General features: G+C 36.5%; 1 protein-coding gene across 4 annotated transcripts in view; it reads right to left on the bottom strand.

The window, feature by feature from the left end:
• The window catches only part of Brca2 (BRCA2, DNA repair associated), a 74,084-nt gene that overhangs the window by 40,914 nt on the left and 21,003 nt on the right, over positions 1–12,167 (bottom strand). For all 4 annotated transcript variants that reach the window (XM_083126528.1, XM_083126526.1, XM_083126527.1 and 1 more), the window contains exons 6-7: positions 3,260–10,219; positions 1,648–1,736 (exon numbers count right to left, since the gene is read on the bottom strand). In XM_083126528.1, the coding sequence (XP_082982654.1) occupies positions 1,648–1,736; positions 3,260–10,219 (7,049 nt within the window). The remainder of the gene's footprint in view (positions 1–1,647; positions 1,737–3,259; positions 10,220–12,167) is intronic.

Raw genomic sequence — 12,167 nt, 5'->3', positions numbered from 1 at the left:
AATTGCATCATGTATACATCGTTGGGCAATAAGTGAGTCCTCATCAAGATTAACCACAAGGCATTGCTTATTTACAGAGAAACTACGCCCAACAGAAGCATTTCCATATGAAAGCATTAAAATCTTCTGGACAAACAGTATAAAGGCACTGTTGTTACAGTCTTCAAGAACTGTCATCCACATCTGATCCAGCCGATCAACAGCAATGTCAAAATTTTTCATTCTTGTACTCACACTGTCATTACTACATAAGTCAGTATAGAACCATTTTATATAATCTGCAGCAGGACCAGAAAAATGGCGCTCTTCAACTAGGACTTGTAATGCCACATATACCTGGTCTTCACCTACTTTTTCATCCAAAACAGATGCTGGAGAAAGACATGCTGCACCATAGGTGAGCCTATATTTCAATGGTGATTTCATACATATCTCCTTACACAAACATTGTAATATTTTCAGACAATCTTCACGAAAATGTAAAATCTGAACGTCAGATAGTTTCACAGATCTAAATGCTGCTCGGGTTGCAAATCCAATGTTAACTTCTTTTGCAGAACACACACATTCTGGATAAGTTAGATTTAGTTTCAAAAGATCTTCAGAACTTACAGCTTCAAGCAGAATGGACTTCTGTATAAACCTGGACATAAGGGTTTTCAGTAGCTTGAGCAAATGTTCATAAAAGAAAGGCACCATTAGTGAATCAGACTGAAACCTCTGTCTTCTTCTATCTTCTTCTTTAGTCTCTCTGTATCCAACTCCTTACCACTATTGGTGTTTGTGATCTTTATTACAAATCTGTCCATATTCAATGTCTGAACAGATGACAGCCACATGAAATCAACAAGCAAGGAATGGTAACTGCAGCAGGGTACGGCCTCGTTGTCGAAATCGTAAACCACACATGTTTCGATCGAAGAAAGAACTGCAACATTTCATCTACAAAAGACCTTGTAAACAATGCTCACGTTTCGAGAAGTTACGATAGCAGAACTTCGACAAACAAACAACAATGAAATGCAGTTAATTAACAATTCTTTTGGGTTCCTTTACTTTCTTACTATGTCGTGCATCACCCACTTTGTCGATCCTCACGTTGGAAATGTAACAATTATGTCAATATAAAGCGGACGAAAGCGTAAGTATAGTTAACGGTAAAGAATACCACAGCTCTCTATTCATTTTGGCATTTTCGTATCTATGTGTTACTAAGTTGCCTGTCAGCAATCAGATTCTTTAATTGTCATGGACTTTTTAAGAATAAATAGTTATATGCATGTAAGTTTTCAGAGATGGTTTTAAAGAAAATACAACTTCTAATGAATGAAATAAAGAAGTAGTCTCTCTCATAAATTTTTTTTTTAAAAAAAAGTTTTGATGACTATAGACACTATTCCACTGCTTGTACACGCTTATGAGTATAGTTCCACTCGATAAACCAATCTTTTCAAAAAAAAAAAAACATTACTTCATTCCTTCAAAAACTAATACGATTTTCGAAAATAGGAAAAATATTGGGGGGGGGGGGGAACGATCTCCCCGTATCAATTATTGATGGGGACTTGTCCCCCACCTACCGACGGCTGTGCAATTAATCTGTCCCATTCCTAATCAAAAGAAAACTGCATAAAAAAGTAAACATACCTGTAGAAGTCCCAAGCCGAAAATCTGAATTCTTTTGCATTTTCAGATGTAGTTTCCAAGACAGCTCTGAGTATACCATGCTTGAAAAGCTACAAGAAAAATCACACAGTAACATATACTGACAATAAAGATTAAAATAAAAATACAGTGGAACCTGTATTTTACATTTTTAGGGGGATCAAAGTGAATAAACTTCAAATGCAAGAAATTGTAAAATCTGGGAACATAATTCTTTGTACATTCAGAATTGTCAGTTTATAGACGAAAGGTAAAGTTTGCTTCACAAAAGATGAGCTGAACAAGAGCGAGATCTGCACAGCCTGGCAGCTGGAATTTTACATGGGTGCTGAATATTTTACTTTTTTAAGCACACTAGGAACATGTTATCTAAGTTAACTGCACAAAGCACAAAAACGAAAAGAAAACACAAAAAATGCAACAACGTTGTGAGCAGTTTTGAGTCTCCAAAAGAAGTACATGAGAGTTGAAACACATCCATGGATGCCTGCAGGACTTTTTTACGGGGAGGTGCAAGTTTGGTAATTTTTATGGGGGCGAACGAGGCATATTTTCCCCCATAATACTTTTGCCCCCTCAAAAATCACCCATTCAGCTTGAAGTTATCATGTTTCCACAATACAAATAATAATTCTAATAATTAGCATAAATAACTAACTGAAATGAAATTATACATGTGAAAAATTCATAACTTTATGTTGACATTAATTTTTTCATCCCTTCCGGATGTCTATGAACACATTTAGCAACAATATTTATCATAGGCTTTATCTAGCTTAATAAAAGTATTTAAAACTTCATCATGAGAAGCAATCCATAATCTAGAACTTACTGTTCTAAATTTTCCTAACGCAAGTATTTTTTACAGAATTAAAATAAATGTATATTTTGTGCAAGACTGTAGGTCATCCACTAAGTTACAACTTAAAGTTGGAAAATTTGTAGCTTCTATGAATAAATCTGTTAAATGATTTAATATTTTATATACAGGGTGCACCAGAAGTGATAGCACAAACTGTAAGGGTGAAAAGTACAGCAAAAAAGAAAAAAAAAATCTCAGTAAACATGGAGCCACAAATGAACTGTTTGCAAGATAATGGTGCATGTATGGTTACAATCCATCATTGACTTGATTGTTTGTTCACATTGTATGCCTGTCTCCATGCACACTCCCAGGTTTCTTTGTTTAAAACTAAACACTGCCAAATTTGTAATAACATACTGTACAGTACAATAGTCCTTGGTAGTAACAGCAATAGTACTGTCTAGCAAGGTGAACCTTTTAATTCTGTTATATGTTACTAAGTAGGACTATGGCACTTCACACGTAAAAGTATACGATGTGTACAAACAATCAAGTCAGTGGCGCATGCCCAAATATTTTGCAAACGGCTCACTTGCAAACATCATGTTTACTGAGACGTTTTGCTTCAACTATCGTGTACTTTTCACCATTTCATTTTGCGCTATCACTTCTGGTATATCCTGTGTATATCTTCAACAGACTTCCTGAATAAACTTTCCTTCTTTCTCTTACATGAGATAATTTATTGATCATATGATATAAAAGATCATCATAAATATATACACTCACCTCATATGTTTCAATTTCACTTGGAATGCAGTCTCCTAATGCTTTTCTCAATGGCATTTGTTCAGCTCTCCTTGCTATTTTTACTGATAAATGACTTCCCTTACAAGGTCGGATGGAATTCTTCACAGTTATGGCTCTTTTTTGATCTTCTCTAGCTTGTTTCCTTCCATCCAAGACCAGCTGGGATACCTGCCTAGAGTTAAATGAATCGGATTTTATCTCGACACTACTTGTACTAGAATCAGGCTTTTTATTGCTTTCTAGCCTCTGTTTCTTCGACAACGGTGCACTAAACAGCAAGTTCCTTGCACTTCTTTTCTTAGGACATGACTTACTCTCACTACAAGTAGGAGTCTCAAAAAGAAGCTTTTCTTTGTAAGGTATCCTGAAGCTACTTTGCAACTGCGGACTGATTCTCAAATTATCTTCAGTCCTTATGACGGGGACCTTTCGTTCAGGACACGAACGCCTGCGAAATCTATCATGACTTCCCAAAACAGGGCTTGTTTGAATTTCACACGATGGAATCTTCTCGCCAAGTCCTTCATCTGAACAGATAAATGCCTGAAACCTATCTTGTAAGTTTCTGTCATCCATAACTGAAGGGCAAGTAATGTAAGTATTGACCCAATTAGGAATGACTTCTTTTGACATGTCTTCATCAGCAAGAAGTGCTGCTGCACTTTCTGTTATTTCACTGAGTGATAAAACACTACAATTTCTGTATGATATAACGTTATGGATGTTTTTCCTATATTTATTCTTCTTCTTTGGAGTCGTAACACTTTCAGTGGGGCACAAGTAAGAACTTGACACTTTCGTTGAACAATGTCCCTTTTCAGAGGTACTTTTATCCTCCAATATAGCTTTTTCACCTTCGCAAAAACTTTTATGCTGCTGTCCTTTATAATCACAAACAACCTCTGCAGAATGGGGAGGTGCAACCATGTCATTTTCATAATTCCCAGATGGCAAGTCTCTTGCATTTTTCATTGATTCTTCAGCAACCTCAGCTGCTTTTGAACAAGATTCACGTATCACATGAGATAGATCATCAACAGGCTGAGCATCAATTTCAGAAAACAGCTTCTTTCCTTTCTTTAATGATTCTTCAGACACCGTAACTGATTTTCCATTGGCTGTAGCAAATCCTTCAAACTTTTTATCACATGGCTGCCCCTCTTCTGAAAACAACTGCCTTGCTTGTTTCAGTGATTCTTCAGACACTGCAACTGACTTTCCACCGGCTGTAGCAAATCCTTCAAACTTTTTATCACATGGCTGCCCCTCTTCTGAAAACAACTGCCTTGCTTGCTTCAATGATTCTTCAGACACTGCAACTGACTTTCCACCGGCTGTAGCAAATCCTTCAAACTTTTTATCACATGGCTGCCCCTCTTCTGAAAACAACTGCCTTGCTTGTTTCAGTGATTCTTCAGACACTGCAACTGACTTTCCACCGGCTGTAGCAAATCCTTCAAACTTTTTATCACATGGCTGCCCTTCTTCTGAAAACAACTGCCTTGCTTGTTTCAGTGATTCTTCAGACACTGCAACTGACTTTCCACCGGCTGTAGCAAATCCTTCAAACTTTTTATCACATGGCTGCCCTTCTTCTGAAAACAACTGCCTTGCTTGTTTCAGTGATTCTTCAGACACTGCAACTGACTTTCCACCGGCTGTAGCAAATTTTTCAAACTTTTTATCACATGGCTGCCCCTCTTCTGAAAACAACTGCCTTGCTTGTTTCAGTGATTCTTCAGACACTGCAACTGACTTTCCACCGGCTGTAGCAAATCCTTCAAACTTTTTATCACATGGCTGCCCCTCTTCTGAAAACAACTGCCTTGCTTGCTTCAATGATTCTTCAGACACTGCAACTGACTTTCCACCGGCTGTAGCAAATCCTTCAAACTTTTTATCACATGGCTGCCCCTCTTCTGAAAACAACTGCCTTGCTTGCTTCAATGATTCTTCAGACACTGCAACTGACTTTCCACCGGCTGTAGCAAATCCTTCAAACTTTTTATCACATGGCTGCTCCTCTTCTGAAAACAACTGCCTTGCTTGCTTCAATGATTCTTCAGACACTGCAACTGACTTTCCACCGGCTGTAGCAAATCCTTCAAACTTTTTATCACATGGCTGCCCCTCTTCTGAAAACAACTGCGTTGCTTGCTTCAATGATTCTTCAGACACTGCAACTGACTTTCCACCGGCTGTAGCAAATCCTTCAAACTTTTTATCACATGGCTGCCCCTCTTCTGAAAACACCTGCCTTGCTTGTTTCAGTGATTCTTCAGACACTGCAACTGACTTTCCACCGGCTGTAGCAAATCCTTCAAACTTTTTATCACATGGCTGCCCCTCTTCTGAAAACAACTGCGTTGCTTGTTTCAGTGATTCTTCAGACACTGCAACTGACTTTCCACCGGCTGTAGCAAATCTTTCAAACTTTTTATCACATGGCTGCCCCTCTTCTGAAAACAACTGCCTTGCTTGTTTCAGTGATAATTCAGACAATGCAACTGACTTTCCACCGGCTGAGGAATATCCTTCAAATTTTTTATCACATGGCTGCCCTTCTTCTGAAAACAACTGCCTTGCTTGCATCAGTGATTCTTCAGACACTGCAACTGACTTTCCACCAGCTGTTGCAAATCCTTCAAACTTTTTTTCACATGGCTGCCCTTCTTCTGAAAACAACTGCCTTGCTTGTTTCAGTGATTCTTCAGACACTGCAACTGATTTTCCAGTGGCTGTTGCAAATCCTTGAAATTTCTTATCACATGGCTGTTCTTCTTCTGAAAACAACTGTCTAGCTTGCTCGAGTGATTCTTCAGATACTGCAACTGATTTTCCATTGGCTGTTGCAAATCCTTGAAAATTCATATCAAGACACTGCTGCTCCTCTGAAAACAACTGTCTTGCTTTCTCCAATGATTCTTCAGACACTGCAACAGCCTTTCCACTGACTGAGGCAAATCCTTCAAAATTTTTAACAACCTGTAGATCTGAATCTGAAAATATTTGCTTTGATGAATAATCAGATGCATTAACTAATTTTCTGTTGGCTCTTGCACATTCTTCAAAATTATTAGCTAATATATCTTCTGAAAATAAATTGTTTGCTTTGTTTAATGAGTCTTCAGAAACTGAAATAGACTTCCCATTGGCTGTTGAAAATCCTTGATATTTCTTATCAACAGACAGCTGGTCTTCTGAAAACAACTGCTTTACTTTTTTCAATGAATCTTCAGATACTGTAATTGACTTTCCACTGGCTGTTGCAAATCCTTGAAATGTATTATCATGTTGCATATCTGCACATGGAAATATTTGCTTTGATGAATAATCAGATTGAGAAACTGACTTTCTATTGGCTGTTGCATATTCTCTAAAATTATTATCTAATACATCTTCTGAAAATAAATTATTTGCTTTCTTATATGATTCTTCAAAAAGTTTAACTGATTTTCCATTAGCTGCTGCAACACCTTCAAAATTATCTACAGACTGCTGTTCCTCTGAAAACAGCTTCTTCGCTTGCTTCAAAGATTGTTCAGAAACTGTGACAGCTTTTCCACTGGCTGTTGAAAATCCTACAAATTTATTACCATGTTGTATATCTGTGCCTGAAAATATTTGCTTTGATTTCCTTGGTGAACAATCAGATACATCAACTGATTTTCTGTTATTTCTTTCATGTTCTTCAACTTTATTAACTAATATATCTTCTGAAAATAAATTCATTGCTTTTTTTAATGAGTCTTCAGAAACTGAAAATGACTTTCCACTAGCTGTTGAAAATTCTTGAAATTTGTTATCAAGTAACAAATCTTCTGATAACAAACGTTTTGCTTTTGTTAATGATTCTTCATTTACTTTAACTAAATTTCCATTGGCTGTTGAAAATCCTTGAAATTCATTATCAAGCAATGGCTGTTCTGAAAAGAGCTGATTTGCCTGTTTCAGTGATTCTTCAGACACTGTGACCGATTTTCCACTGGCTGTTGCAAATCCTTGAAATTTCTTATCTAGTAACAAATCTTCTTGTGATAAGAGATGCTTTACTTTCAATGATTCTCCACATTTTATAACAGTATTTCCATTGATTGTTGAAAATCCTTGAGTTCCATTATCATGTGGCTGTTGTTCTGAAACCATCTGCTTTGCTTTGCTCAAGGATTCTTTAGAAACTGAAACTGGCTTTGTATTTTCAGTAACAAAGACTTGGAATTCATTACAGACAGGTCGATTTTTTTCAGAAAACTTGTGAACTGACTTTCTCAGAGGCTCTTCAGACACACGTGCAGAAGTTCTATAAGTGTTTGCAAGCACATTGCATTTAACATGAAGAGAGTTTTCAATTGTTGTAACAGATCCCTTACTTGGAGAAAATTTTTGATTGGTTGCAAGTGCTTTCTGGTGCCCAACAAAAACATCTCTAGGCTTTTTAAATATCTCTTGTGAAATACTTTGAACATTTGGATCCTCTGAAATTTCATTGCAATCTGAAAATAATTTGATGGCATTCTTCAAAGCCTCGACTGGAACTTTTACTGCTCTACCAGCAGCAGTTTGAAAACCCATAGCAGTAGTATTTTCATCAAACAAACTTTCAGCATTTTGTAAAGCTCGTTCAGATTTTGTGCTATCAGCGACCACGGGCAAACTTTTTATACTTTCTTTAATTGTGGAACAATTTTTTATTCTCTGTACTGTTTTTCTGGAAACTTCTGTCTCATATTCCTGATTTAATACATGGTTTTCTTTGCATTTTGTTGGACTTTTGTAATTAGATACTGAACAAGTTGCAGTTAACTTATTCAATTCAGCTTTACCAGATTCATCAGTTAGAATCTCTTTGTCAAAATAGTTTTCCATTGCCAAGTCAAGATGCAGATTTTCTGCTTTTTGGGGAAGTTCGAAACATATATTATTGGAACTGTGAGTCTTTCGTTTGTAGAAACTTTTTCTTTTTAATGGTGGACTTTGATTGAGTATATCATTACCATGCTCACTTTTGCCATTTGCCTTCACAATTTGCTTCTCTGGACTCTCTTCATTTAATGAATGTTTTTCCTCAATGACAGGATTCCACTGACTAAATGTTGTACTTCCTACTGTTTCTAACATGGCTTGAGTGTCTTCACCAAGTACTGGGAATTGAGAATCAATACAAAACCCTGATAAAATACTTGGTGAAGACGCATCCACATGTTGAGTCTCTTTGGCAACATTGTTGTCATTTACATCTTTGGACCTAACTGATTTGAATTCTTCCTGCTTTGCTGTGGATTGAGAAATATTTGTTCTGACCTTCTTGCTCTTACCTTTGGATTTCAGTACAGGGCTCCCAGGTAGTATCAAATCATTCGGTTCAACCATGTCTAGCACAGGCTTCATTCCAACTGAACCCACACTTTGGACATTATTGACAGTTATACCATCAACGAATTGCTCACTTTGGCCACTCTTACTGCCACTACCTGTGCATTCTACGTCAGATCTTAGCACCGAATTATCTGCTTCACATTTTTTAAATCCTTGTCGATTTACATTGACTAACGAACTATCACTAGTGCATGCATCCTTGCAAGAACCATTAACACATTCAGTAACGTTAGCAATGTGTGTGACTTCATATCTAAAGGAAACACCTTTACACTGGTTTTTACCTATGTGGTTGCTTTGATGCAGAGAAATTAAATCTACATTGGAATCAGAACAACATACATTTGCTTCTAAACAAGTATATTTCACATTCTTAGTTTCTGCTCTACCTCCAGCCAGATTGCTGAAAGGAATAAATCCTTCAAGATTCTCCATCTTTTTTGCAACTTCTGACTGCTGACAACTACTTGTACTTAATTTTGGAGTATTTGGCTTCCAAGAATTTTTCTCCAAGTACAAGGCTGAATTTAACAAATCTTCAATAGCTAGTTGGTAATCTTCAAAATGTTGATTGGTTTCTACAGAACTGGGCTTGTTAACAAAGTACGAAAAGTTTCTTTTTGGACACCGAGCTTTTATCGTTTGTATCCTGGTCCTCAGCGAGGCTTCATTTTCAGAAGACAATTTTATTTTTCGAGTTGATGGACCAGCAATATTGCCCTCAGACAGCATACAGTTACTTTCAAATGTTGCTTTGCTTTGTACATTCTTCTTGTTAGGCAAATCTGAATTTCCTGAAGAATTGTGAATTTTGAAAATCAACCTTTTCTTTCTCTTGTAAAGATTGTTCTGTTTTGGTAATGCTGTTTTAAAGTCGTGACTAATAGGTGTTGATGTTTCACACATGTGATTTTTGTCACCAAATGACTCATCCAGAAAGCTACCACCTGGAGATTCAAATCTTTCATGCATAAGTTCAGATGTCTGACAAATTTCTTCTAATGTTGTCATTGAAATGTCATGGGCAAAATCTTGAGTGTTATCCTTCATCAAATTGGAATCTAAAGCCTCTGTAAGTAACAGTGAATCAGCACCATTTGTTTCGGTATCGCTAGCTCCAATTCTCTCACTTTGTAAACGTTCAATATGATGCAAACTTTCAGTAAAATTTTTGCCATTCTCATGAGACTCTTGATTACAAGGTTCTGTTAAAGGAGTCACTGCTTGAATATTTGTGGATGGACTTGATAATACTGTACACTCTTCTACACTTTCACTGGTCACTCGCCTCCTTTTTAATGAAGATGAGATGATTGGTAGATTTTTGTTAGCCTTCCCACCCACTATCACACAAGTGTCCTGAGTATGGATATTACTAGCATACTTTCTTTTCAGTTCTGGTGAAGAAGATATTTCACTATCACTTTCAGCATCAACAACACAAAGAATCTCACTGATGTTACTACTGCGTGCTGCTTTTGCATGCATAAAGCTTTCCTCTATCTCAAGAATGTCACTACAGTCAGATTTCCCATCTGGTGTGAACAACATCCGTGGCTGTTTCTGAAAAATAAAAGGAAAAAATATCAGTGATAAAGCGAAAAAGAAAATAACAGTATTACTTATGTGAGAGCTGTTCATTTGTCTCTATGCTAAGGTCCTGGCATACAAAGTGCAAGCTAAGTGTGGAAGCACTCATCTAAAGAAACGTTCACTCCCAAAATTGTTGGAAACATAACCTAACAAATTTCCTCAGTTTCTTATATCACGGTTAGGTTTTCCACATCAGCACATATAGATGAGTATTTTCACACCCTGTTCTTCCTCGGAGCTGTTTTTTTTTTTTTTTTTTTTTTAAGGCTGAGCTGATAATAAATAAATAAATACATTTTAACACTGAAATGCCATTTTATATTCTGCTTTGTTCCCAAAATATGCCAATGTTGTGCCAAAATCTTGATATTTTATTCACCATAAATATGTGACTACTGATTTTATGATATTCTGATTCAATACTTGAGGTTATAAAGCAAAACCCGGTCAAATTGACGCTTATTAGGGATGGGACCGATTAATCGGTACTCTTATCGGTATTGGCGGCCAATATAGGCATATTGGTGTATCAGTTTATCGGTAAAATTACAGATTATTTTATTGATCTGATATATTGAAAAATATCTTATAATATAGTTCAAAATTCTGCCATTTTGTTGTAATTTTTATGGATAATCTCCATTCCCTACTTTCTAAAAAAGTAAATGTCTAAATATTCAATTTCTTTTGCACTGCAGTCACCTCGAAACACATTTATTAAGGAGATCAATGAACATTTCAGGTTCTTCAAGGACCATTCCCAATTTTATATCAGATCGGTAGAATATCAGTACTTTATCTGCATCGGACAAAATTTCATATCGGCACATCTCTAATGTTTATAATATTTTTAATCAATATTTTGAACAACCTTTAATTGTTACAATTAATATACTGTCAGGTAAACTGCAGTGCAGAGTAGAGTAGACATTACAACAGAGGCTAGAATTGAGTCAATACTAATGCTTATGTGTTGGTATTTGCCAACACCAACGATATTGGTATCAAAAAGTTATCAGTTGAAATTTATTCATTCATACCATCCAATACGTATTTTGAAGTTTGGTTGTTTTGCAGAGTATGGATTTTGAAAATTATGCAAAATTATTATTTTTTATTTATTTTGCAGTTTATGTTTCAAGTGTTGCTAAATATTCCTACAGAGCTGAATGAATGGATTTTTTTTTTTTAATTTAGGTCATTTCTGGGTGTTATGATGAGATATTTTATACAAGCGTCTGTGCCAAGTTTTGTTGAACAAATATTAACCAGTTGAGTGAACTTACTGAGCTAAAGTGGGCTAGTCAGTAGGGTGTTTGACTGCCATGCAGGAGAGACAGATAGGCAAATTGTAAGGCAATTTACAACTCTACACTGGGAGAGATGAGGCACTGTATACATCATTAGTATTTAACAGGTAACAGAACCCATTGTGGTAACACTGACAAGAGACAATATCCACACAGGTAAAAGAGTGACAGCAAGAAATCAAGTGAAGCCAGGGCTGGCCGGCTAGGTAGCTCAAATTATAGAGCAATGGCACAGTATGCCAGAGACCCACATTCGAGTCCTGATCGAGCCTGTATTTTTCGTTAAAATTTTTACATAGCACATTGTCCATGTTAAGCTAGGAAAAAATGCAGAAAACTTGGATTGCAAATACAATTAGCATCATTAAATACACAAAAAACGGATGTTAACAGTTCTTCTGGATATGAGGTGCACACCCACAGACTCTGACCACCGGCCATCACTGATTGAAAGGGATATTTGCCCAACCTTAACAGTCACTAATAAGTTAGGCATTATATTTCTTTTTTAACCCCCTCTAAAGGTTGACTCTACGTGCAGCAACATACACAAAAGATAAAAGTGTTGTACACAAGATGAATCTACAGTGAAACATCAACTATGCATA

Source organism: Lepisma saccharinum, chromosome 8 (assembly GCF_977018435.1).
Source record: "Lepisma saccharinum chromosome 8, izLepSacc3.1, whole genome shotgun sequence".
Classification (NCBI taxonomy): Eukaryota; Metazoa; Arthropoda; class Insecta; order Zygentoma; family Lepismatidae; genus Lepisma; species Lepisma saccharinum.
This window is presented reverse-complemented; position numbering and strand designations above follow the sequence as displayed.